At 31.8% G+C, this 23,143-nt stretch overlaps 2 protein-coding genes across 3 annotated transcripts in view; one reads left to right on the forward strand and one right to left on the reverse strand.

Annotated features, from left to right (window-relative positions):
* Positions 1-8,785, forward strand: LOC111047216 (digestive organ expansion factor homolog). The gene is made up of 6 exons (XM_022332911.2): positions 1-754; positions 2,881-3,509; positions 4,052-4,256; positions 4,909-5,064; positions 6,083-6,346; positions 8,214-8,785. Exons 1-6 carry the CDS (start codon positions 371-373, stop codon positions 8,736-8,738), a joined length of 2,163 nt encoding a protein of 720 aa, XP_022188603.2. The 5' UTR covers positions 1-370; the 3' UTR covers positions 8,739-8,785.
* The window catches only part of LOC111047205, a 21,046-nt gene continuing 5,981 nt past the window's right edge, over positions 8,079-23,143 (reverse strand). The window contains exons 2-5 of one of the 2 annotated variants that reach the window (XM_022332896.2): positions 16,551-16,687; positions 12,703-12,804; positions 10,691-10,816; positions 8,079-10,151 (exon numbers count right to left, since the gene is read on the reverse strand). In XM_022332896.2, coding sequence (XP_022188588.2) covers positions 10,042-10,151; positions 10,691-10,816; positions 12,703-12,804; position 16,551 — 339 coding nt within the window. In that variant the 5' untranslated portion in view covers positions 16,552-16,687 and the 3' untranslated portion in view covers positions 8,079-10,041. Of the gene's footprint in view, positions 10,152-10,690; positions 10,817-12,702; positions 12,805-16,550; positions 16,688-23,143 lie in introns of those variants that run through there. The other variant, XM_039427133.1, reaches the window with a different exon arrangement.

Genomic DNA, 23,143 nt, shown 5'->3' on the forward strand with positions numbered 1-23,143 from the left:
ACTGCCATTATAACGTGGACCTCATTATAGCAAAAAAAAATCAAAATTACACTGTTTCTTTATTTTCTTTCCATCAACTGATCCTCTATTCGAGCAATTTGATTTTTTTTTTTGAAAGGATTCTAAACTGATTCTCTTCAAGCAGTCTTGATATTCTCTTGCGATACAAAGAGTCAAAAGCTATCTAGTTAGCATTGAAATTGTCCCATGCTTTTCTGTTTTTCGTAAATTGAGGTTATATTTGTTAAATCTTGAAAAGTTGAACTTGTGCTATTAAAGTGCTGTTATTATTGTATTTTTATTTTCTTTAAATAATATTTCTAAAATGTTTCAACTATTTTGGGTAGTTCTGTAATACCAACAAACAAATATGGGAAAAGGAGATCGTTTCAGAAAAAGGTTTGTGAGAAAGGACCAAGAAAAAAGAAAAAACAGTGTATCTGATTTTAATGATAGTGCTCCAAAAAAAAAGCGTAGTAAACTCTCTTCATTAAAAGCAGGCACATCTTCTAAAAGAATATACAAACAAAATATAAATAGAAACAGTAACAGTGATAATAATGTAGATGACACACCAAAAAGTGCATTTGGTCAGTTGGTTGAAACTCTGAACACCAAGCAATCTTCTCTTATCGACAGTGGCTCATCTGAAGATGAAATAGAAGACGCATATGCTGCTCAAGATAACGAGGATGAACTTTCTTCTGATAGCAATGAAGAACAAGAGGCGGACGATGAAGAAGAAATTGATCAGGTATCGTGCTATAATAATTATTATGTAGGCATTCAATTTTAAAACAAACTGCAAGCCTAATAAAACTACTTAAACAAATAGAACTCAGATGCTTTCTTCTACAGATGTCAACTTTGCAAATTAATTTTCTCCTAGCAGCTACAGGTACTAAAAGCGAAACTTTTTATTAATAAGAAAATTAACCATGAGCAGTTAACCAAAATCTAAACCTTCCGGCAGTCGCGCTGTTGTAAAAAGTACAACAGTGTTAGTTTTTTGCTGCACAAAAAGTTTCTCCTCATCACGCCACTGAATTGCAGCATTAACCAAGAAATGTTCAGTCTTTAGATGCTATTTAGTCGCGACTGTGCATATGATAGGGAAAGAAACTGCCAACAAACCAATAACATTGTTGGCTTTGCTGGTGTACCTTATTGGGCTACGAAAAGGTAAACATGCAAATGTTCATAGTCGTAAAATATTTCAATAAGATGGTAATATTCATTATACAATTAATTAATATATTAGAATGCTAAATCCTAATCAGAAATCAGTAGGCTATCTTTGATTTTAAGATATTTATAATAATTTTATTTGAGAATAAGCCATCAGTTAGGCTAGCACCCGCTACAGCTGGTACACTGAAAGTGTAGATCGAGAGCTGAAAAGGTGACAAAGCTCGACACTAGCTACAGCGGATTTCATCAGAGATCACAAAGAGTAGCCTAGTTTATAGTCCAGTTGAATGGTAATTTTTCAGCAAACAGCCCCAAACGAACTTTTGTCTGTTTTTTATGTATTTTGGGGCGCTGAATTCAAATCTTAAATTTGGGACACGCCAGATGGCGGCTTCGCCCCTAAAAACCTCCAAATTTAGAGACATTTTATTTTGAACACCTTATAATGATTTTATAAGGACACCTCAAGGATCAAACTTTCAAATACTCATAGAAACAATCGAAACCAACTTGACGAGCTGAGAAGAATAAGCTGTAGGCTCTATTTTGTAGAGAATGCTTATTCAAGAAAAACTCAAGGTTTTCAAAATAAAATGAAAAAGTTGAGAAAAGTCCAAAAATTTGTAGAATTTTAGGGGTGAAGCTGCCCTCTGGCTTGTCAGTGAAATTCAGATTTGAATTTCCAAAATACATATAACATTGACGAAACAAATTCTTTCGGGGCTGTTTCCTGAAAAATGATCAGACTATTAGGCTCAACTCACACTTACGTGACTCAGGTCGAGAAGAGACTCGACTCTCTCGACTAGAGTCGAGTCGCGTAAGTGTGAGTTGAGTCTAATAGTCTGATCATTTTTCAGGAAACAGCCCCGAAAGAATTTTTTTCGTCAAAGTTATATGTATTTTGGAAATTCAAATCTGAATTTCGCTGACAAGCCAGAGGGCAACTCACACTTATGTGACTCAGGTCGAGAAGAGACTCGACTCTCTCGACTAGAGTCGAGTCGCGTGTGAGTTGAGCCTTAGGCTGGAAATCGACTGCTTGCCATTCATTGTTCCAAGTAGCTACTGGCTTCATCAGAAAACGAACAGCTCTTGTGGTCCATCTTCCTAGGCGGAGCTAAAAGAATTATTTATCCTTCTCACAGTACCTATCCATGATAGAGATGAAATAATAAGGAGTAGGCTACATAAACCAAAAATAAAGTGGTAACTTACTACCTATTTTATCATTTTTATTGTCAAATAGAGATAGAATTTATGATAACTAATACCAATGCTCCAACACTGATCACATTGTTCTTGCTGCACATTGAAATGTTTTTGTAATGATACTGTATTATGCTTCCGAGCTATTCCCAAAATCTAACGAATAATATAACTGTTCTTATCTTTTTTTAAAGTTGTGTTGAAGTTCATTATTTTAAAACTATTTCTTCTGTATAAATGTGTTTAGCTATTTTCAAAATTATAATTATTTTGTTTTTGTTAAATATAACTTTTTACAATATTATATTTTACCTTCTATGAGATATGTGGAAAATAAATATTTCCAAGGTGCATAGCCTACCTCTCTACCTATGTGGTTAAATAGTAGATATTAATAAAATTCATTTAAAGAGTAATGTAAGTATATAAACCAGTGTTTAGTGTTTAAACAATGAATAACTAAATGTTTTATTATTGTAGGGAGTGCAAGATGTCTCGCCAACAGATCCTTTTGAAATTCACTTCCACCGTGAGCTGAGTGAGTCACTGTATGAAGTGGTTTCATCGCAACCTGCCATGCTTGAAGAACAAAACGTTGACTGGCCCAATCTGGGCAACATTGTATTCAGGAGTCCGAAACAGGCACTCGGCGATAAAGAACTGGGACCAAAAAAGAGCTTATTATCGTTAGATAAGGAGCTGCCTTCAGCTCAACCTGGTTCAATTCCAACCATTCAAAAACTCACAAATCTAGATAATTTCTTTATCAAAACTCAGTTGCAAGGCAATGTTCACACAGCGAACTCCACAGCTCTTGGAATTGACCTGGATTCCGAAAAGATTTTCACTCCTCTTCAGAAAGAACTTTTAACTTTGATCAAGGATTATCAAGATTTATATTTTCCTGGAAGAACGCTGGATAACGCTGAAGAGATAAGATTTGTCTACTGCCTTCATGCAATCAATCATGCACTGAAGACCCGTCTGAAAGTTATTCATCACAATTCAAGACTTGTGGACAAAACGAATGTGCCAGAAGAGTTTCGTGATCAAGGCTTAGTGAGACCCAAAGTGCTGATCCTTGTGCCGTTCAGGGATTCTGCTCTCAAGTAAGTTCATATTTGATCAAATAGAAAACTATTATAACTATGTACATGCACCAGAAACTCCTGATTATCTGTTTCAATAGTTACTAAGTCGGTGGTTCAGTTAAAAAAAACTCTAGAAAATAAAATTCAATACTTTGGAAATATGAGACGGATTTATTCTTAGAAACTGGTTTTTTATATTGTCAGTTACATGAAATATTAATTAATTAATTTATTTATTTATCACATTGTGTACACATACTTAACATGAGGAAAGGCACAACAGGCTCATGCCCAAAACTGTCCCATTTCCAATTTATACTATATACTGTCCAAATCAAAAAGTTGGTTATGTCACTCTAGCATGAACCCTTAAAAGTGTGCACCACTGTTTTAAGTATGGTATTATTTCAAGTACTTTTGTATTGCCACGAAAAATATGAAATTCTAATCAGTTATTCATATCTTTTCAATGATTGAATATTGAATTCTTATTAACATTTGCATAATAGATCATTGTTTTTCTATATATTATTTACGTACAATACAATTTTTTCTTCCAGAATCATCAAAAACATCATTTCTATATTGTTGCCTGATGAAAAATCTAACGTTGTCAATAAAAAGCGGTTCCTGAATGAGTTTACTGGAGGCGAATTGGCAATGCCAAATAAAAATCCTAAACCAGTTGATTATGAGAGAACATTCAAGGGAAATGTGGACGACAATTTCAGGATTGGCATTTCAGTTACCAAAAGAAGTCTCAAGGTAATCCAATAAACAAGATTTACAATAATTCATACTTATATTTTTATATTGATGAATTGGTCAGGATTTGAATAAGAACATCTTTATTTCTCCCAAGTCAAACAATACCAGAATAGAGAATAACCAAAGATCAACCCACAATAATCTAAAAGTATAATTTGAAATGAATTGATAATTTGATATGAAGCTGCTCATATGACAATCCAGTTCCCAAAGTATTTTCCTAATTATTCAATTTTGTAGTTTTTCTTCACAATGGATATCAATGAATATATTATTATAGGCTATATTATAATGTATATATTAAAGAATGTACATAAATGTATTCCATACTTTTCCATTGCTGACATACAATTTTTAACGATGATTAATATTGAATTAGTCAGGTCAAAACTGGTTGATTCAGTTAAACTCCACAATTCTCAAAAATTGATACGACGCTAGAAATAAATATGAAAATATTCTCATTATATGAATCATTGTGAGATGAATTAGTTCCTATATAGGTTTCATTTATTGTGGGCAAATGTTCTAAGAATAATATTTTTTGAATGTAAAATAATTTAGGGGTCTGAGGTTACTGAAAGAAATTTCGCTTTGGTACGAACCCTACTCAATCATCGGAAATAGTTAATATTCTTCGTTTTTTCAGTTGTATGCTGATTTCTACTCATCTGATATCATAGTTGCTTCTCCGCTTGGTCTTCGAGTGATCATTGGTGCTGAAGGAGAATCCGAACGAGACTATGACTTTCTTGCTTCCATTGAGCTCCTTATTCTAGATCAAACTGAAGTTTTTCTAATGCAGGTAAAATATTTCCTATCATTAATCATTCATCATAAATCTGAATTGATCTGAGTGATTCGATTTATTTTTCAGATAGTATAAATAATCATAAATATCCAATGGATATCAAGAATTTTAACATGATAATGAGTGTACTTGCTAACGCTATTTTATATGAGAATGATAGAATATTTCTCATAAAATAATGTTTTTCAATCGTCATTAAAATGTTTAGAAACTTGTTACATCGCTGTTGAAGACAGATCGTAAAATTAACTTTCATTAACCATTCTTAAAATCTGTGTATTTTGATTCTCTGTTGTTTTTTATTTATAAACAATTTCATGAACTCCAAACCAACTTTTACTGTTTTACTTTTACTCACATCATCTAATTTCCATCGTCACGTGACATTAGGATAAATTTTAACTGTTGAATAAATAGGATATTTTCTAAAAAGAAATTTAACAGAGATTAACTCAGGCTATGAACTATCTAGAATCAGCCGATAAAGCTTACTTATCAGTACTCTGATTATGGATTAAAATTTATTACGTTTTAGATGGCCCTTTGTTTATTAAATGACATACCACTGCCTATTAGATACAATAAACAATTCGTGATATTACATTAATGAAAAAAATTATGATAGCAGATTAATGATTTCATATTATATTGATGAAACTACTACTGCCTATTCGATACTATGAACAATATTCGTTATTTATTTTGAAATTCCATTTACAAATCTTAGACTTTGATTTTTTTAAGTAAACTTAATTTTATCACATTGAACTACTAATGCCCGTTTTTTATTTTCTTAGAGTCTGTCTCAAAAAAATAAAAAGGTACTAGTAATTCTATTCTATGTAATGAAACTTCCAAGTAGCCCTATCGAACATAGTAGCCCCATATTTGTTATTTTTCAACAACATAAGAAAACTCACAAACATGATATGAAATACGTTTTTTCATGTTCTATGTAATAAATTAGAAACTTTATTTTATTTTTGATGGACAAATGTGTGTTGTGAGCTAGAATTGGGACCACCTGTTGCACATGTTCGAGCACCTCCACATGCAGCCTCAGAAGGCGCACGGCACTGACTTCTCGCGAATACGCAGCTGGGCTCTGAACGGCTGGTCGCAGTACTACAGGCAGACCCTGCTGCTCTCCAGCCAGCCCCTCCCTCTCATCACTGCTCTCTTCCAGAAGAAGTGCACAAACTACAGTGGAGCATTCACCGTTTGCAACAACATCATCGATGGAAGTATCTGCCAAGTTGCTGTTAAAATGCCTCAGGTACTAGCTGGTATCATTGAAATTACTTTCTGTTTACTCTCATGCTTCCAGTGTATAGTCTTAATTTACTCAAAGTAGAATAGAATAGAAAAAACGTTTATTGAATGAATAAGCTACCTTAAGCGAACCTCAAATAGACTGCTTGACAAGGTACCATATACAAAACATGTAAATTCAATTATAGTACCCTTCAAAATTAATAAAAAAATAAAACAAGAATACAAATTGTAACGTAACTACTAGTTTCGGTGATCACACCATCGTCAGGTTATAAAATAAGTGTCCAATGAATGTTTACTAATAGTTTTGTTATTTCAAATAATATCTTCAAGTCAATTATTTTAGCAGCTGCCCCTATCTATCTTATAAATAATTTACTTGAACAAAACTATTAGTAAACATTTATTGGAAATTTATTTTTATAACCTGACGATGTTGTGATCTATTAATTACGATACAATTTGTATTCTTGTTTCATTATTTTATTAATTTTAAAGGGTACTATAATTATTCTATTTTATAAGCACAAGAAAGTAGCCCTGAATTCATACATTTTTAAAAAATGTAAATTCAAATATATATATCAGTGAACGTTATTCTGACAAGTATATACTTGACATTTAATATTATCATGATATTACGTAATACTTGACATTTAATATTATTATGATATTAACTAATTAATTGTTGGCTCAGCTCTCAAAAATCTCAAAAGTGTTATAATGTATAGTCAACCTGAACTTTCATACAAAAAATAGAACGAAATGACTTACAACAATACAATACATTAGTAATGAATTTCATTATGTTACATCTATAGTGTAATTCAACCAAATTTTTAAATTTCATTTCAATAGGCGCACATTAACAAACTCAGCACAATTATCGGGTAAATCATTGAAAGCTTTTGGTACAATGTAGATTAAGGTGTTTCTAGCTAAATTATCAAAGTAAATGGTACAACATACCTCTCATTCCTTAAATCATAACTTTCATAACTAAATATTTTTTACTGAAGTAATTTTCTAAAATCAGTCAACAGAAATATTCCTTTTATATTCAAAACCTAGCATCTATTCAAAAGGTTTTCATATGAAATATCTTCCTGAGAATTGCTGACCAAACGTAAAATCTTCCTCTGTACCGAAGATATTATCTTTAGATAAACATTGCTTGCAAATCCCCAACCTAGCAATTCATTTCTTATAACGGACTCTCCCAAGGCTATATACATCATCCTCTTCACGTTATTAGGTATTAAATCCTTAATATAATACATTTTGGCCAATACCTGTTTGAGTCTATTACAAACATTTTTTTATATCAATATCTTAACGAAAATGACTGTCGACTGTCATTTCTAAATACTTATAATTTATACAATATGATATGAACTGACAATCTCTTGTTCTCTTGTATATAAGAAAATGTCTTGCTCCTGCTGTTGGAAACATTCACGACAATGGTGCTTAATTTTGGGTTCCCTAAGTCTTTTCATGTAGGATGAGGTTGTAGAACCTTGGTTTTGGTAACATTTATATTCAAACAATTATTATGAGACCATTTAGCTAGAGTATTGTTATCATGTTGTAACCGGGTTGCGGCCACATCTAACGATTCATGAGAGGAAATCAATAAAATATCATCTGCAAACATAAAAATCTTACAGTGAATCAAATATCTAGGTAAATCATTTGTATAAAGTAGTGTTTTATTTCGTTAGAACGTTTTTTTTTTCATTTTTAAGTTTTATTATTATTATTATATAAATAAATAATGTAACAAAAACAACTTTTTTCGTGAACTATAAATTATTAATTGCAATTTAATTTAGATTCATTTAGTCAATTTATTACTTTTCTTGCAGGTGTTTTGCAAAATCGATTGCAGTTCGGCCGTGACAGCAATTGACAGGCGCCTGAAATACTTCATCGACGAAATATTGCCACAAATGAGGGATCCATTCATGAAGCACTGCATGATCTACATTCCGTCCTACTTGGATTTTGTTCTCATCCGCAACTATTTCAAGAAAGAGCTGATAAGCTTTGTGCAGATCTGTGAGTACTCGAAAGATTCGAAAATTGCCCGCGCTAGAGACAAGTTTTTCCACGGCGAATCGCACTTTTTGCTGTACAGTGAACGGTTCCATTTCTACCGCAGAATACGCGTGAAAGGCATCAGGCACATTGTTTTCTTCCAGCCTCCCTCGTTCCCCAACTTCTACAGTGAACTTTGCAACTTGATTCACGATGACGGCGAATCAAATGTTTCGGTTACTACAATTTTCAACCAGTTTGATGTGCCTCAACTCTCAGCTATCCTAGGATCCAGTAGAACTAGACGCTTGATGAAATCTAGCAAAGTAATCCATCGACTTGAAGCAACGTAGTTATTGTAAATTATGTTTTTGAATAAAAATAAATCAAGCATCACCGATTGAAATCTATTTAAACATCACCAATAAGCTCATTTATGTTGTAGAAAAATTGAAAAAAAACAGCTGGTTTGTTCTGTCAAATTTGAACATTACTCTATAGATGGTTCAGTCATGAGAAAATGCAGCGGCGGCTGTATGCGAACCGAGGTTTCTCTCGTAACTGAACCATCTTTAGTTCTTGTTCTTGCTTGCATGCTGATGTATAGAAACGGAATTTCTACATATTATTATGGAGGCCGCAAAAATGTAGATCCATTTGTTGAAAAATCAATATATTTTATCAGAAATTGAAAAATAGATGTACAATGTCTTTATTCATTCACTTTACAGAATAAAAGTAGTGTGGTAATTAGTAATTTTAAATTCATTGGTTAATGTATATTGAATACCTTATCAAGAAACTTCAAGAGTGTAACCCTCAAGCTTCAATGCGCTCTATAATTAAAAAAGATGAAGTATCTATGACGTTCATTGTCAATAAACAATATATTATTAACTCTAGTTACATTTACATGAATCTTCAAGAATGCACTGAAGTCATTCTAGTGGAAATGTTTACCATGCTATTCTAGTTTAATCAAAATTTTAATATAGTTTTATTATTGGTAAAACCCATTGACGGCTCAAATTATCTATTCAGGCAAAGTGGAACTTCCATCAGGGAACCCCATTAATAAAAGCTATACGATTATTATCATTATTAATTTATGTAGTGATGCAAAGTTTCCTTTTTCTGATACAACTTATTTATAATGGAATTAAATAATTTATTCGACTCCACAACAAATAACACTTCTAAAACACTATTTAAAAAAAAAAAAATTCAAATTATCAAACGAATGACTTAACAAATGCTGAATCATATTATAAATATGAATATTATTTGTTTTTCCGAGTAACAGGAAATGGAAAAGTTTCGTCTAAATGGTTGAATTTTCGATCACTTTTTTCCAATATGTGAAAACCTCCTAGTGACAATGATTCCCTTTAGATTGATAATTATTAAAATATTTGATAAATAATACAATATCGTTTATTTATCATTTCTAATACACCGTTTTCAAAAATAAGGTAGAAGAGTTTTATTTGTGAACACCGGTACCGTAGGCCTACTGTATATCAATCAAGAGGAACATAATAATAGTCTACAACTAAAGAACACAATCGTCATCAAGTATCGCTCATATTCCTATCAGCTCAAGTCCTGGAATCACAGTTAAAATCACAGATTTTCGTATTTGGTCTAAACTTGAACCTATAGAATACCTCTTTGTATACTAAAAACGAATGTAGTTGACACTAGTAGTACATTTGAAGATGAACCAAGTTTACTCTCTCCAGCTAAAGCCATTGATATGTTTTTCCCTGTAAAAAATGCAAATTATTAATACGTTATTCAACTGCAGTATCGGCTTACAGTATAAAAAATAACTTTAAACATTAGGTACTGATCCATATGTATTATAATATTGCGATTTATCGTAGATTGTATAATACTGATATACTGTTCATTAAACTAGGGATCTCAACGATGAGTGTAACTCACAACTGTATTACTTTATTGGCTTAAAAAATGCACAATAAACTTATGAATAAGCTTCATACATCCTACTGACTTTATAATGTACATTATGTCCCATGGACATGCCCCATATCTCTTCTAATTTTTGAAACTCACATCTTAAATTTAGACTAGCCTAAATTGAACAAATCAGAATATTGATTGTGCAATAAAATTTTCACTTGTTCTGTTACTCGATTTGCTGAACTTTGTTCTCAAAGACTAGAAAGCCATTCAATTCATCTGAGTTTTATAAGAAATAAGACTAGTTTTGTACATCACATATTCTGAATGATATGTTGAAACGTTGCAATTGAAGAAAACGTTCTTTTGTGGAACTTACATTTAGTCCCTAAAAGCCGATGACAACAGCAGCTCATCATTTTCATGTATTCTCCACAGTCTCGCACTATTGGTATGCAAGGGGTAGTCTCGATGTAGCACGAGTGCTCAACATAAGGTATACTTTCTGAAAAACATCATTCCAAATTAGCATAGAATATTCAGAATGTCACACAATGTTATCACATTAAAAACATTGTTATCACATTGTAAACTCATTAAAAACTAATACCCTAGACAAAAATACAACCAAGAAATCTTGACTAGCATGTAACCGGTGCTTTATACTGGGTAAAATTTGGTGTGGTGAAATGCAATCACCCATATGTCCAGGAAACTTAAAAAAATATATTTATTATTTTGTTAGAAATTACGTGGACAATCTTTATAAGGGTTGAAAATTTCCAGCAAAAAAATGGGTTTAATATTATTTCTTGAACACGCAAACTATGATTCATCAACCGCGCTCGCTACCAACTAAGTTACGGAGTCACTTGGAGAAAGCCCTATTTGGTTGCGCTTTTATAGTTACCGTACGTAAACTTTGAATCACAAATTGAATAAATTTGTTTTAATTATTGAATTAGAATTGATTAATTAATAGAATAAAAATAAGCCTAGGCCTATGTTCATCCTCGGTAAATTCAGAATCTTTATGCAAAATTTTAATCAGTTTAGTTGTTCAGACTTGATGATGCATCATTCGTGTATTTTTTGTCCCGTACATGCTCAAGATGATTCTTACCTTTATTAAAATTATATATCAATTATTAATTTTAACAATTATTATTTGAAGTTTCATATTGGAACAGCATAAGAAACTCCGACTCAAGAGTTGTGCACACACTGCAAATCGCAAGGCGGCGGTGACTATTATTTCATACAACATAGGAATTCTCCCGCTCCCGTGCGATTTGCATTAGTGTGCTCAATTTACCTGTTCAAAACAATGTTTTCGTTAATAATAATTTGAAAAAATCAAATAAGCATTTGATGAATTTATGTTTTCTTTGTCTCAGATACTTCAAATAGGATATTGCATAGCTTACTGTGTATCTCTCCGAAAGAATTCATGATTCATAAATCGATCAATGTTTTGTATGCAGGAAATAACGCGGGGTGTGCAGTATAATACGAATTTGAAACTAACACCTTTGTAGTCAGACTCTGCTTTAGTGCATTGTCTAGCTCAGATTTGTAATTTTTATATTGGTGAACCAGGCATACTGATTGAACTCTAGTGACTGTTGTCAGCCAAATTGAAAACCTTAATTAGGTCAGTTAGCTTTATGGAAAGACTCTGCGTAATTAGCTCTTAGGGAAAACTTCTTGTTGAAGTTCCAATGATCTTATACATCATTATGTATCTTATGTAACACATAACAGAAAGTACTTTACAGTTTTAGAGCCTGTTCACATGACAGCGATTTACGTTCGGTTGTCGCGCGGTTGACAAACCGAGCGATTGCCAGGTATAGGGAAACACATGGTGTCGTACACATGCATCGCTCGGTTTTAGTATTCGCCGGCGAATCGCGGCGGTTGTTGTCTCAGACTACAAGCGCTCGGTTGCCGGGCGGCTCGATATACTCGAGCAGGCATGAGAGCATACACATGTCTTCAGTCAACCGAGCGGTTTCGATCAGAGCAGTAGTATATGTTTAATAGTAATGTAGTGATTAAGTACATAGATTAAGATATTAAGATTGAGTACATACTTTCCGAGCGCAAACCGCTCATGAATCGCTGTCATGTGTACGAGGCTGGCAAACCGAGCGATTTGCCAATCGAGCGACAACCGAGCGTAAATCGCTGTCATGTGAACAAGCTCTTATAATACTAATTTTAACAGGAAACACTATATAGATAGGTGAAAAACACTTAGAAACTTACATTATTATTGGAAACTTTCGATGGCTTCATTATATATCTTATGATGTACACAAATACTCTTACTATTCATCACATTATCTAATATAAATATCTGATGAGTTAGGGAATGCATATTCATACCATGAAACCTCCTATCACAACAGCAATGATCATAGATGACATCATTTCCAAGACAATAGGTCTCATTGGATTTACTGCACTCCTTGCATCCTGGATTCACCACTGCAACAATCCAATATATTTTAATAAAATGGCTCATTCAAATAAAATTCATCAAGCTAAATTTATTTGGTAGAGGTACAATTTATAAAATGATCGGGATAAAACAATAGGTGCAGCCCGAAACGGTTCCATTCCCGAATTTCGATAAATATAGTATCTACCAAAGAATTTTTTCTTTGTCTCTTTACTGTTAAAAAAGGGTACTGAGATTTGTATTTCTATTTATAATATTTTCTTTGTTTCATGTGTAAAACACTGGCTTGACATTCAATTTACCTCATTTATCTAAAAAAAATCATGAAATAATATTAATTATAAGCTACTTTGATTTTATCCATTACAAGTATGCAATTTTAAGCTCTCTCCATCTGGATTTAAAATAAGAAGAGTTTAAGCGATTTTTATCAAAATTTTAAAATACAGTAGTAAGCTCAGGACTTCACTAGTAAAATACTGACAAGCTATGCCATATTGTTTAAAGTTATTTTTCAAAGGCAATGAAAATTACAATATTATTGTGAAAGACATTTGAACGTTATTTTTTTAATTAAAGTACAAAAGCCATTTTAGTTTTGATAATAGAAAATATAGTAATAATCTCTCAGTTTGGAATCTCTCAGATCGAATGAAGTTGTAGAAAACAACGATCAATTCGAAACATTCGATCTCATAAGTTAAGTTGTAAATTATAATTTTGAGAGCTGTAATGTACTCTGACTCGGCCCAGCTAGAAAAAGCTACAAACGTCACTCAGATTAGATAAGTGATTCCCGTTGGATGAGTGACCGCTAGATGGCTACAGCCAGAGACCTCTGACTCAGTAATGTCCTTTCAAATCCTTCTGGTTGATTCAACTATGGCCAAACTATAGGCTTGAAATCCTGTCTTAGACTAAAGGCATTGATAAAAGATGGTAACATTTGTTATATTTTCTATACTATAGGTTACCATCACCATCTGCCTTCTCATTATTCAAGCTAGAACACATAGACCTATGTGCATCGCATTCAGAAATATATATTGTGGTATCATAGCATATAATTTTCTTGATTTTTTTACTATTTGAATCAGTCATTTGAAAAACACCTCATATCCATTTTTTATCAAAATTGAGTTAGACATATGGAATTGTTCGTAAAAGCAAGACGAATCTATTGAATTGAATTGAATTTTATTTGTTTTCAACAAAATACAGCATACAATGTACATTTATACACAGTATACATAATATAAAAAGTATAAGTACACAATTACTGAAACTACGCTCACATGAACCTTAAGGTTTGTTTGTGAGTCGTGAGTTCAAAAATTATTATTATAAAAAAATTGAAAATAAATAAGAGAAGGAGATCAAACTCCAAAATGTATAAAACAATTGAGAAAACATTGATATACTTCTAAACAAGGTAAAAAATATTCAAGTAAAATATTACAAATGGAAAAAAAAGAATAATAATACTATATGAAGAAATAAAACTCTTGATAATTCTACAACTGAATTATAAAAAATAGCTTAAGGGATATAGAAACTGAGAAAAAAATAAATAAAATATGATGCGATATATTAATTAACTCCGCACTCATACACACACACACACACACACACACACACACACACACACACACACACACACACACACACACACACACACACACACACACACAACACACACACACACACATTCATGCAAAAGAATGGATTGATGGAGTAATTTTAGGAGTAGACCGATCTGAAGAGACTCGAACAGTCATCCTCATTCAGCGAGGCCAACCACAATTGTAGGGCTCTCTTATAAATTTGAATGGAACAGTTCCCAGGTTGACTGATATCAGGAGGCGCATTTCGTAAGATTACATGGATTTAATATGTAACGTTCCTGTCACACGCACTACGTGAATTGCGTTCAAGTCCAGAGTGGTGGAGAAGGGAGCCTCTAGTAGGATAAGAATGATGTGAGGCATTATTGAATAAAATTTTGTTCTTGAATGCATAAGAGAGGATAGATTTAACGAAAAGCTTTTTGATGGTAAGAACGTTGAATAAAATGAAAAGACGATTAGAAGAATATGTCCTAGCCAGTCCGAAACCAGCCTTTATTATGACCTTTTGACTTACAACAAGCTCTTTAATCAATGAATCATATGCACCCCCCCCCCTTGCAATGATTCCGTATGACAGAATCGAAAGTACATATTATGCGTGATAAACTGTCCTCAACTCTTTAATATTTAAAATTCCATGAAGTTTTGAGAATATATAAATCAGTTTTCTTAGCTTCTTCTCTAATTGAATTATTTGTTGAGACCAAATCAGACCATTATCTAACAAAATACTTAAGTATTTGAATTCGCTCACTAATTCAATGATCTGACAATTGCACTCCTCATTCCATGCTTGGCCACACGTATGTAATCTAAGCCATAGATGTGCTGGAGGGTCTCTAGTCTTATGAATGGAGATAAGCAGAATACGCTAGAAATAACTCAACTCCACTGAGCTCATATGGAGATACCACCTGTTGAAATATTCATTCATTCGAGAAACACCTTATCTTATGGAGATGTGTTGTTTCTCAAATGACTGCGGATGGCAGCACTGGCAGTGGTAGCAGCAGTGTTTGAGTGTCCAGCCATATGCCAATATCCAATACCTATACCAAGCTCCTTCTTTCTCTGCATATTTTGAAGAAGTAAATATGAGCTCTTATGAAGGTGGCTTTGGTAATCATGTACCATTAAAACTTTAAAAAATATAAGTGGAAAAAACTGAAAAAATTGCGAGTGAAGAATGAAGAGTATAAGAGCTGTGTGGTTGTATAACCGACTATAATGTGGTCGTTATGCTATTCCTTACCCTAGTGGAAGCTGGACGATTTGACAGCATGATGTCACTACTTCCTCATTCGGGAAAATTCCTATCTTTTTTGTGATTGTGACTTCAGTGTAATTCAGAGGAAAATTAAAAATAACTGATAGGATATTTAGCCAATCTTTTGAAAGATTTCAAGTAATGGGGTATTCAATTTTATCAAAAAAATAATATACACTGGAACTACGTCTATAAGCATCGCAAGGGAAAGCAAGATCGAGTTCGCTATTTCAACTCAACTGCAGCTGTATCATTCTAAGGAACATTAAGATCAAATTAAAGCTGAAAGCTTCATTGGTGGACTCAATGAGAATTCTTTTGGTTGAAGACAGAGAACTAATTTACCAGAACTAGTGCTCACTTAGAAAACTGCTGTGTTTCAATCAATATTCAAAGAATCAATCATCTCAAGAAGGTTGAAATATACATACTAGAAGACATTGTTGGTGAATTTTACTCAAACATTTATGATTGGCCAACAACTCAAGCAGATGAGATTGAACTTTTATGAAAAAAATATTTTGAATCAAATTGTAGTATTAAGTAATCAATTATTACCAGTGTAAATAGTTAATTACTTTTAGTAGGATAAATAAGTGGTTTTTAATATAGTTTCTGTGGTATTATATCTAATTTCATGCCTTTTCATACCTTTCAACATTATATTAGGCCATTCATTAGAGAAACAACACATATCCACTGGGGTTATAAGTTTTTTAATTCATAAAATGAAAATATTAGAATCATTTTTTTTATCGTTAGCTCTTCAAACACCCACACAACCCTATATGAACTCCAGAAGAGTAAAAATGTCAGAGAATAGAATTAAAAGGTTTTTTGTCATTTCCCAGAAATTGTTATGAACAACTCAACTTACTTAGTTGAGGAACAATTGCAAGAGCTGATATGATGGCATCTTGCGCAGTGACCTGGTGCTCCAGTGCGATCCGTGAACACGAAACTTTGCTTATTGGCGCCAGAGGCAACCCATTACCATCAAAATAGCCAACAGTGCTGAAAATTAATGTAATTTTTTTTAGTTCATTAGAGCACCGTCAGGTACATAACAATAGCTATTAAAAATAATATAATAATAATACTATTATTGAATCAAAAACTAAAAAGAAACAATAATTAATTGATATTCAATTATAAATATACATGTTACAACATCACTTCAACAGGTAACAATTGAACTTCTACGGTATGCTACTGTTAGTTTCTGTTTTTTCCAAGTACTCTACACTACTAAATTCATTTAATTTTAATTTATCATTTTTCACTTTACGGTGCATTAATGACTTTTTCAAAAATTGTAAGATATTTTCCTCTATCAATTTTATTAGAATTGACTTTACATTACACCACAGAATACAACATATTGCTGTATTTCTTTATTCTTTATTGATTGATATAATAAGTATACATCATATAAATGATAGGGAGAGAAAAATAAGGTAACCTTGTGCTAATCCTCTCCCCAATTTAGATATGGTTACACATAGTCCGAAATAGGTTAAGTCTTGTAGCTCTTCACTTCGCAAAATTTTCAGACCACTAATATGTTCACAAAGTAAATTTTCAAATTTAGATGCTTCAAAACAAAAAATAGAACAGATATTTCACATTATTATCACTTGAATAGAGAAGATTCATATATTAAAGAAATAATTTTGGAAAAAACCGAAAAAAACAAACTTGTATTCTGTAATTACACATAACCGTACTTTTGAATTCTTGAAATGGTAATAGTTTCACTCAACAGATTTTTCTCCAATTAATTACAGATTGTAATTAATCATGTCGTAGATTATCTAGTGTTATTCGTTCTAACAGATCTTATCCATTGATGTGCGATACAGCAGCAATATTGAAAATTCTATTCTAATTCACAAGCGAGCTTTGTATCATTCAATTTCAAGTTTTCCGCCTCTGCCTAGAGCTCTTCTCTCTGAATATTATTTTCCTCTCACAGTCTCACACTATTACATCGTTTTCCTTTGAGGATTCCTTTATGAATGGATTAAAATCGTTACAAGGATATGAATACATGCTTGTAAGAATAGATAGGTGTAGGTAATGAATTAGGGACATTAAAAGAATGAAGGTTGAATCAAATTACTGTCGTTTGCGTCTCCCTCTTTGTTATTAAATAACTGCTTGAAAGTATCCCATTCGCTGTTCCATTCATATTGCAAGAAAGACTTCTACGAGATCTAAAACCCACATTTCAACTATGGTACTGCATTTTTTTCACCAAATGTTTAGTCTACACTTGTTGATTGGTTTGCTGTACCACCAACTCTTGATAATAGAACATGTGTTCCTAGTCTCCTCAGAAAAACATTAAAAGAGAATTTAATTGTCATTGAAATGCTGTAGGAATGAGATTTTCTCAATACAGTAGAGAAGAGAAAATATTTTCTTAGATGGGGAGAGAATTGTCATTGAAATGACTGATAACTTCTCATAACACGCATTATCATTTTACAAAATAAGCGAGAGGAGTACGGAGTTAAAATTGAATCAATTGAAATGTCAAGTTATAAATTGAAATTTTCAACTTCTTTCTATTTCAATTATTGTTTTCACAGGATGTCATCACAAATATGAATTTATACAATTTCAAACTATTTTCTAAATAGATCTTTTTCGTTTCTCATATTTTTCATACTCAATACGTTTCTCCTACTCAATACTCATATTGATAATTTGTATTTCCATTATACCTTAACGTCTTACTTGACTAGCTACTCTTATCTATTCAAACTATTTGATTCTAAATGAAATATTAATGAATGTATATTAATAGCTGTAGCTATTTATAATTAGTTGGATACTTGAATCATAGAAAGTTTTTTTATAATATTCCTTATTGATTTTTATAATACGTGATAAAATCAGAAGATGGCTATAATTTAAGTCTTAATTCGCACGTATAATATAATTTAAAGCATAAAATTAGTGTCAAAGCGAAACTAATGTCGATTATTTTTTAGAATTTAGAAAGATGAAACTACAATACCAAACACTGGGTGTCAACATGGTCTTTTTGATTATCAGATACTGTAAAAATGAAAATTCGTGATTAATACTGTCGTAAGGTGAAAATTTCATTGAAATTTGATTTGTTGTTTTTTGTATAATATGCTTTCTCTATTCCCGACTTGGAAAAAGTTTGTACTTTTCGCAAAAGGCCTACCCAGTATAATATTGTAATTAAAAATATTCGCTGTTCTTCAATCATAGAGTATGGTTAAAATAATAAACGAGAGACCTCATCAATCTTGAGAGAACTGAAATTACGTCATTGTAGCTGTCACAATACTATAAAATGCTGTTACTTAATAAGCATCAGTCACCAAAGAATGTGCAGTGAGTAATGTGTAGTGATTGAGTATGGGACTGCATTGAATTATTATAATTTATTGTCAAGCGCAAAGAGATACTCTTTAGAATATTAAATGCATAATAACTATCAGATTCTTTTGAATATCACAATAGATCTGATTAATACAATCGATTGCTAAAATGATAAATTAATAATATCTTAACCATCATTTAAAAATAATTAGCTGTATGTGGTAATTTCGAAAATTTCCTTGTAGAAAGAATGGAATTATCAAGGATATACATATCAAATTATTAAAATTTACATGATAATTGATATAAAAATGTCTGGGAAAATGTTTGCAACACACAATAAAAACATAATGGATGTTTTATTATTTAAAATTAATGTATTGAAAAATCAATTAATGTTATTCAAATCAACACAATACAATATACATAAAAGAAATCAAATCACAATCAAAAATAAATTTCCGATAAAATAAAAAAACCGGCTTCATGGCGGGGTGTGCTGAAAAGAAAGAAAGGGGGAAAATTACCTAGGCAACTATGGTTTCCCATGTAATAGGCAGGTAATAATAGGTAAAATATTTGAGGGTTATATCGCTGTATTTGGTACATTTAAGATTTGACTCAGAATATACCGGTGAAAAATTTTATATATATATATATATTATTTTACTACTCAATTATTCTATTTTTTATACGTACGGCACAACAGCCAGAATTTCATACTTCTCATTTTCATAATTTATTTAACTTTGAAAGTTTTGTCAAGTTCAAATTAATGTTGAAGTTCAAGTTGATAAGAGACTAGTATGTTTTGACAGAGCTATCGTTGTAATAATCCAACTGAAAACATAAATCGCAACAACTTTTCTTCCATGCAACTCTCATTCATGCTTCAATCTCTGTCAATCAATTCAACTTGGTATGTCACTAAAAACATCAGGAACTTATCAAACTCCTACGCATCATCTACAACTCATCAATAACTGAGGGCATTGCGGCAAAAAGTAGTCAGCTCCAAATTTTTAGATTTCGAGATGATCAATAAAAAAAACAAAAATGCAGAAATAACAAGCTATTTTTATGTCATTCTACATTATTGTGTCTACATTACATTTTACATTACTACATTACATACATTTTAAGCGCGTATGTAGTAGACTGGAGAATATTTCTTCTCATTGATTAGAAAATAAAAATGAAAACATTTGAAGCTAAATATTTCATGTCATAATTTAAAAATTCTACATCTGAGCATACTCCAATTATAACGAGACTAATTTCATTTATCAAATTGAGTTAATACTGAAAAATGTTTAATATTTAAATGAGTTAATATTTTTTGTGATTGTGGAGGAAGATTTTTGTTTGGATTTGTATTTTGAAATTAATTAATCTGATAAATCCAAAATTATTGTAGTACATACATGTTTTGAACTCAAAATAGTGTGTGAATTAAGTTATCATTTACATAACCTCTAGACTGTGTATTCCAAATTAAGGTTTAAAGCAGTTTTGGGCGAATGCATGTTGTTTTTACCTGCATTGTATCAATTGTCTATGAATAAATTGAATAAAACTGTTGCGAAAACTTTTAAAGAAAATTTTTCAATTCTATAATAAAATAGAATAATGTGGTTTAATGGCGGGGTTATGAGCTTGTGACCATGCAAAAAAATAGGCAGTAGTCATCTAGGACACAGAAGCCGTGATAAGCAACCAACATCCAACCGTTTAATCATCATTGAATTTGAGCCCCTCACTTTTCCCGCTTAATGACTTAATTACACGCGTCAGTTCTCATTCATTATTCTCCTGATCCACACCAGCATTCATTCAATCAATGACGCCTTTCTCTACTGGTTCGAAATATTCTAGAACCCATAACATTTTATTTTGATTTGAAAAGACCTGCTTTTAAATCTAATCATCATACTACGTATTCTTTGTGCCTCAAATATCATAATATCAAGTTGACTTTTATCTCTTTACAGGAAGATTGAAATACGTCTTATTTTACTCGTTAATATTTACATTTTTCTGTAGAAGATACTATTACCTAATTCTATATAAAGTAAATGTTTGTTATCACAGAAAGAGGAACATAAAATAGTATCATTTGATATTACCTAAACTACCTAAGTTTATATATAATTCACATAATGTAGTACCTATCTGAGTGTTCTTTGACTTGGCCTAATTCTTGTAAATGTTGACAAGATTTATGAATGTGAACGAATATTTAATCAATTCTGTATAATGTCGATAAAATGTTTGGTAGGCCTACTGATTAAATGTTTTGATCTTATTCATATTTCTATCATCAATAGGTAGGTACCTATTGAAGGAAATTAACAGAGGAAATGAAATTTCACGATATATTCCTGACCATAAAATCACTTCATTTGTATGGCCTACTTTATTAAAATTATTTAAAAAATATAAAAACATGAAGCACCCTTTTATTTAAAACTTAAAAACATTTTAAACAACTAGTTTCGGCTTACTTTGGCCATTTTCAAGCAAATCATTAAAAATTGAACAAAAATTAAAAATTTAAACTTGTAATAAAAGGGTACTTCATGTTTTTATATTGTTTTTAATAATACCTGACCATTATATCAACAAATAAATAACTCACCGGAAATAGTTTTCAAGAGTTTTTTTTTACTTTTATGATTTTTTTTACTAGCACACATTCTCTTGACTTTTAGCCAATGAAGTCTTCAAATAATAATAAATTTCTAATGCGCTTTCCATGTCACTCTCACTATCTCGCTATTCATGCACACTCTTTTTCTATGGCCAAAAGAAAGCAGGGCACTGTTTATAAAGACTGAGATTGGAAAGAAGCTGGATGTTTGCATTCTATCTATATCGCAAGATAATATGAGGTCCAGATAACAAGAAGCCAACAACGAGATTCACTCATTAAAAATCCGATGAATTTATATTTGTATCGTCCTATATGCATGTCATCTCGATCAAGAGTGATACAGTTGAGACTCAAATGCAATAATACATTCAATGGAGTATATTTCCCAAAATGGATAGTTTCTTATGAAACTAATCAGAATGTCGAGAGGGGTGGAAGGATGTGGTTGTGAAAACCGAAAAAAACAAACTTGTATTCTGTAATTACACATAACCGTACTTTTGAATTCTTGAAATGGTAATAGTTTCACTCAACAGATTTTTCTCCAATTAATTACAGATTGTAATTAATCATGTCGTAGATTATCTAGTGTTATTCGTTCTAACAGATCTTATCCATTGATGTGCGATACAGCAGCAATATTGAAAATTCTATTCTAATTCACAAGCGAGCTTTGTATCATTCAATTTCAAGTTTTCCGCCTCTGCCTAGAGCTCTTCTCTCTGAATATTATTTTCCTCTCACAGTCTCACACTATTACATCGTTTTCCTTTGAGGATTCCTTTATGAATGGATTAAAATCGTTACAAGGATATGAATACATGCTTGTAAGAATAGATAGGTGTAGGTAATGAATTAGGGGCATTAAAAGAATGAAGGTTGAATCAAATTACTGTCGTTTGCGTCTCCCTCTTTGTTATTAAATAACTGCTTGAAAGTATCCCATTCGCTGTTCCATTCATATTGCAAGAAAGACTTCTACGAGATCTAAAACCCACATTTCAACTATGGTACTGCATTTTTTCACCAAATGTTTAGTCTACACTTGTCGATTGGTTTGCTGTACCACCAACTCTTGATAATAGAACATGTGTTCCTAGTCTCCTCAGAAAAACATTAAAAGAGAATTCAATTGTCATTGAAATGCTGTAGGAATGAGATTTTCTCAATACAGGAGAGGAGAAGAGAAAATATTTTCTTAAATGGGGAGAGAATTGTCATTGAAATGACTAATAACTTCTCTGATCAAAATCAACTCCTCATAACACGCATTATCATTTTACAAAATAAGCGAGAGGAGTACAGGAGTTGAAATTGAATCAATTGAAATGTCAAGTTATAAATTGAAATGTTCAACTTCTTTCTATTTCAATTATTGTTTTCACAGGATGTCATCACAAATATAAATTTATACAATTTCAAACTATTTTCTAAATAGATCTTTTTCGTTTCTC

This window comes from Nilaparvata lugens, chromosome 4, assembly GCF_014356525.2.
Source record: "Nilaparvata lugens isolate BPH chromosome 4, ASM1435652v1, whole genome shotgun sequence".
Lineage (NCBI taxonomy): Eukaryota > Metazoa > Arthropoda > Insecta > Hemiptera > Delphacidae > Nilaparvata > Nilaparvata lugens.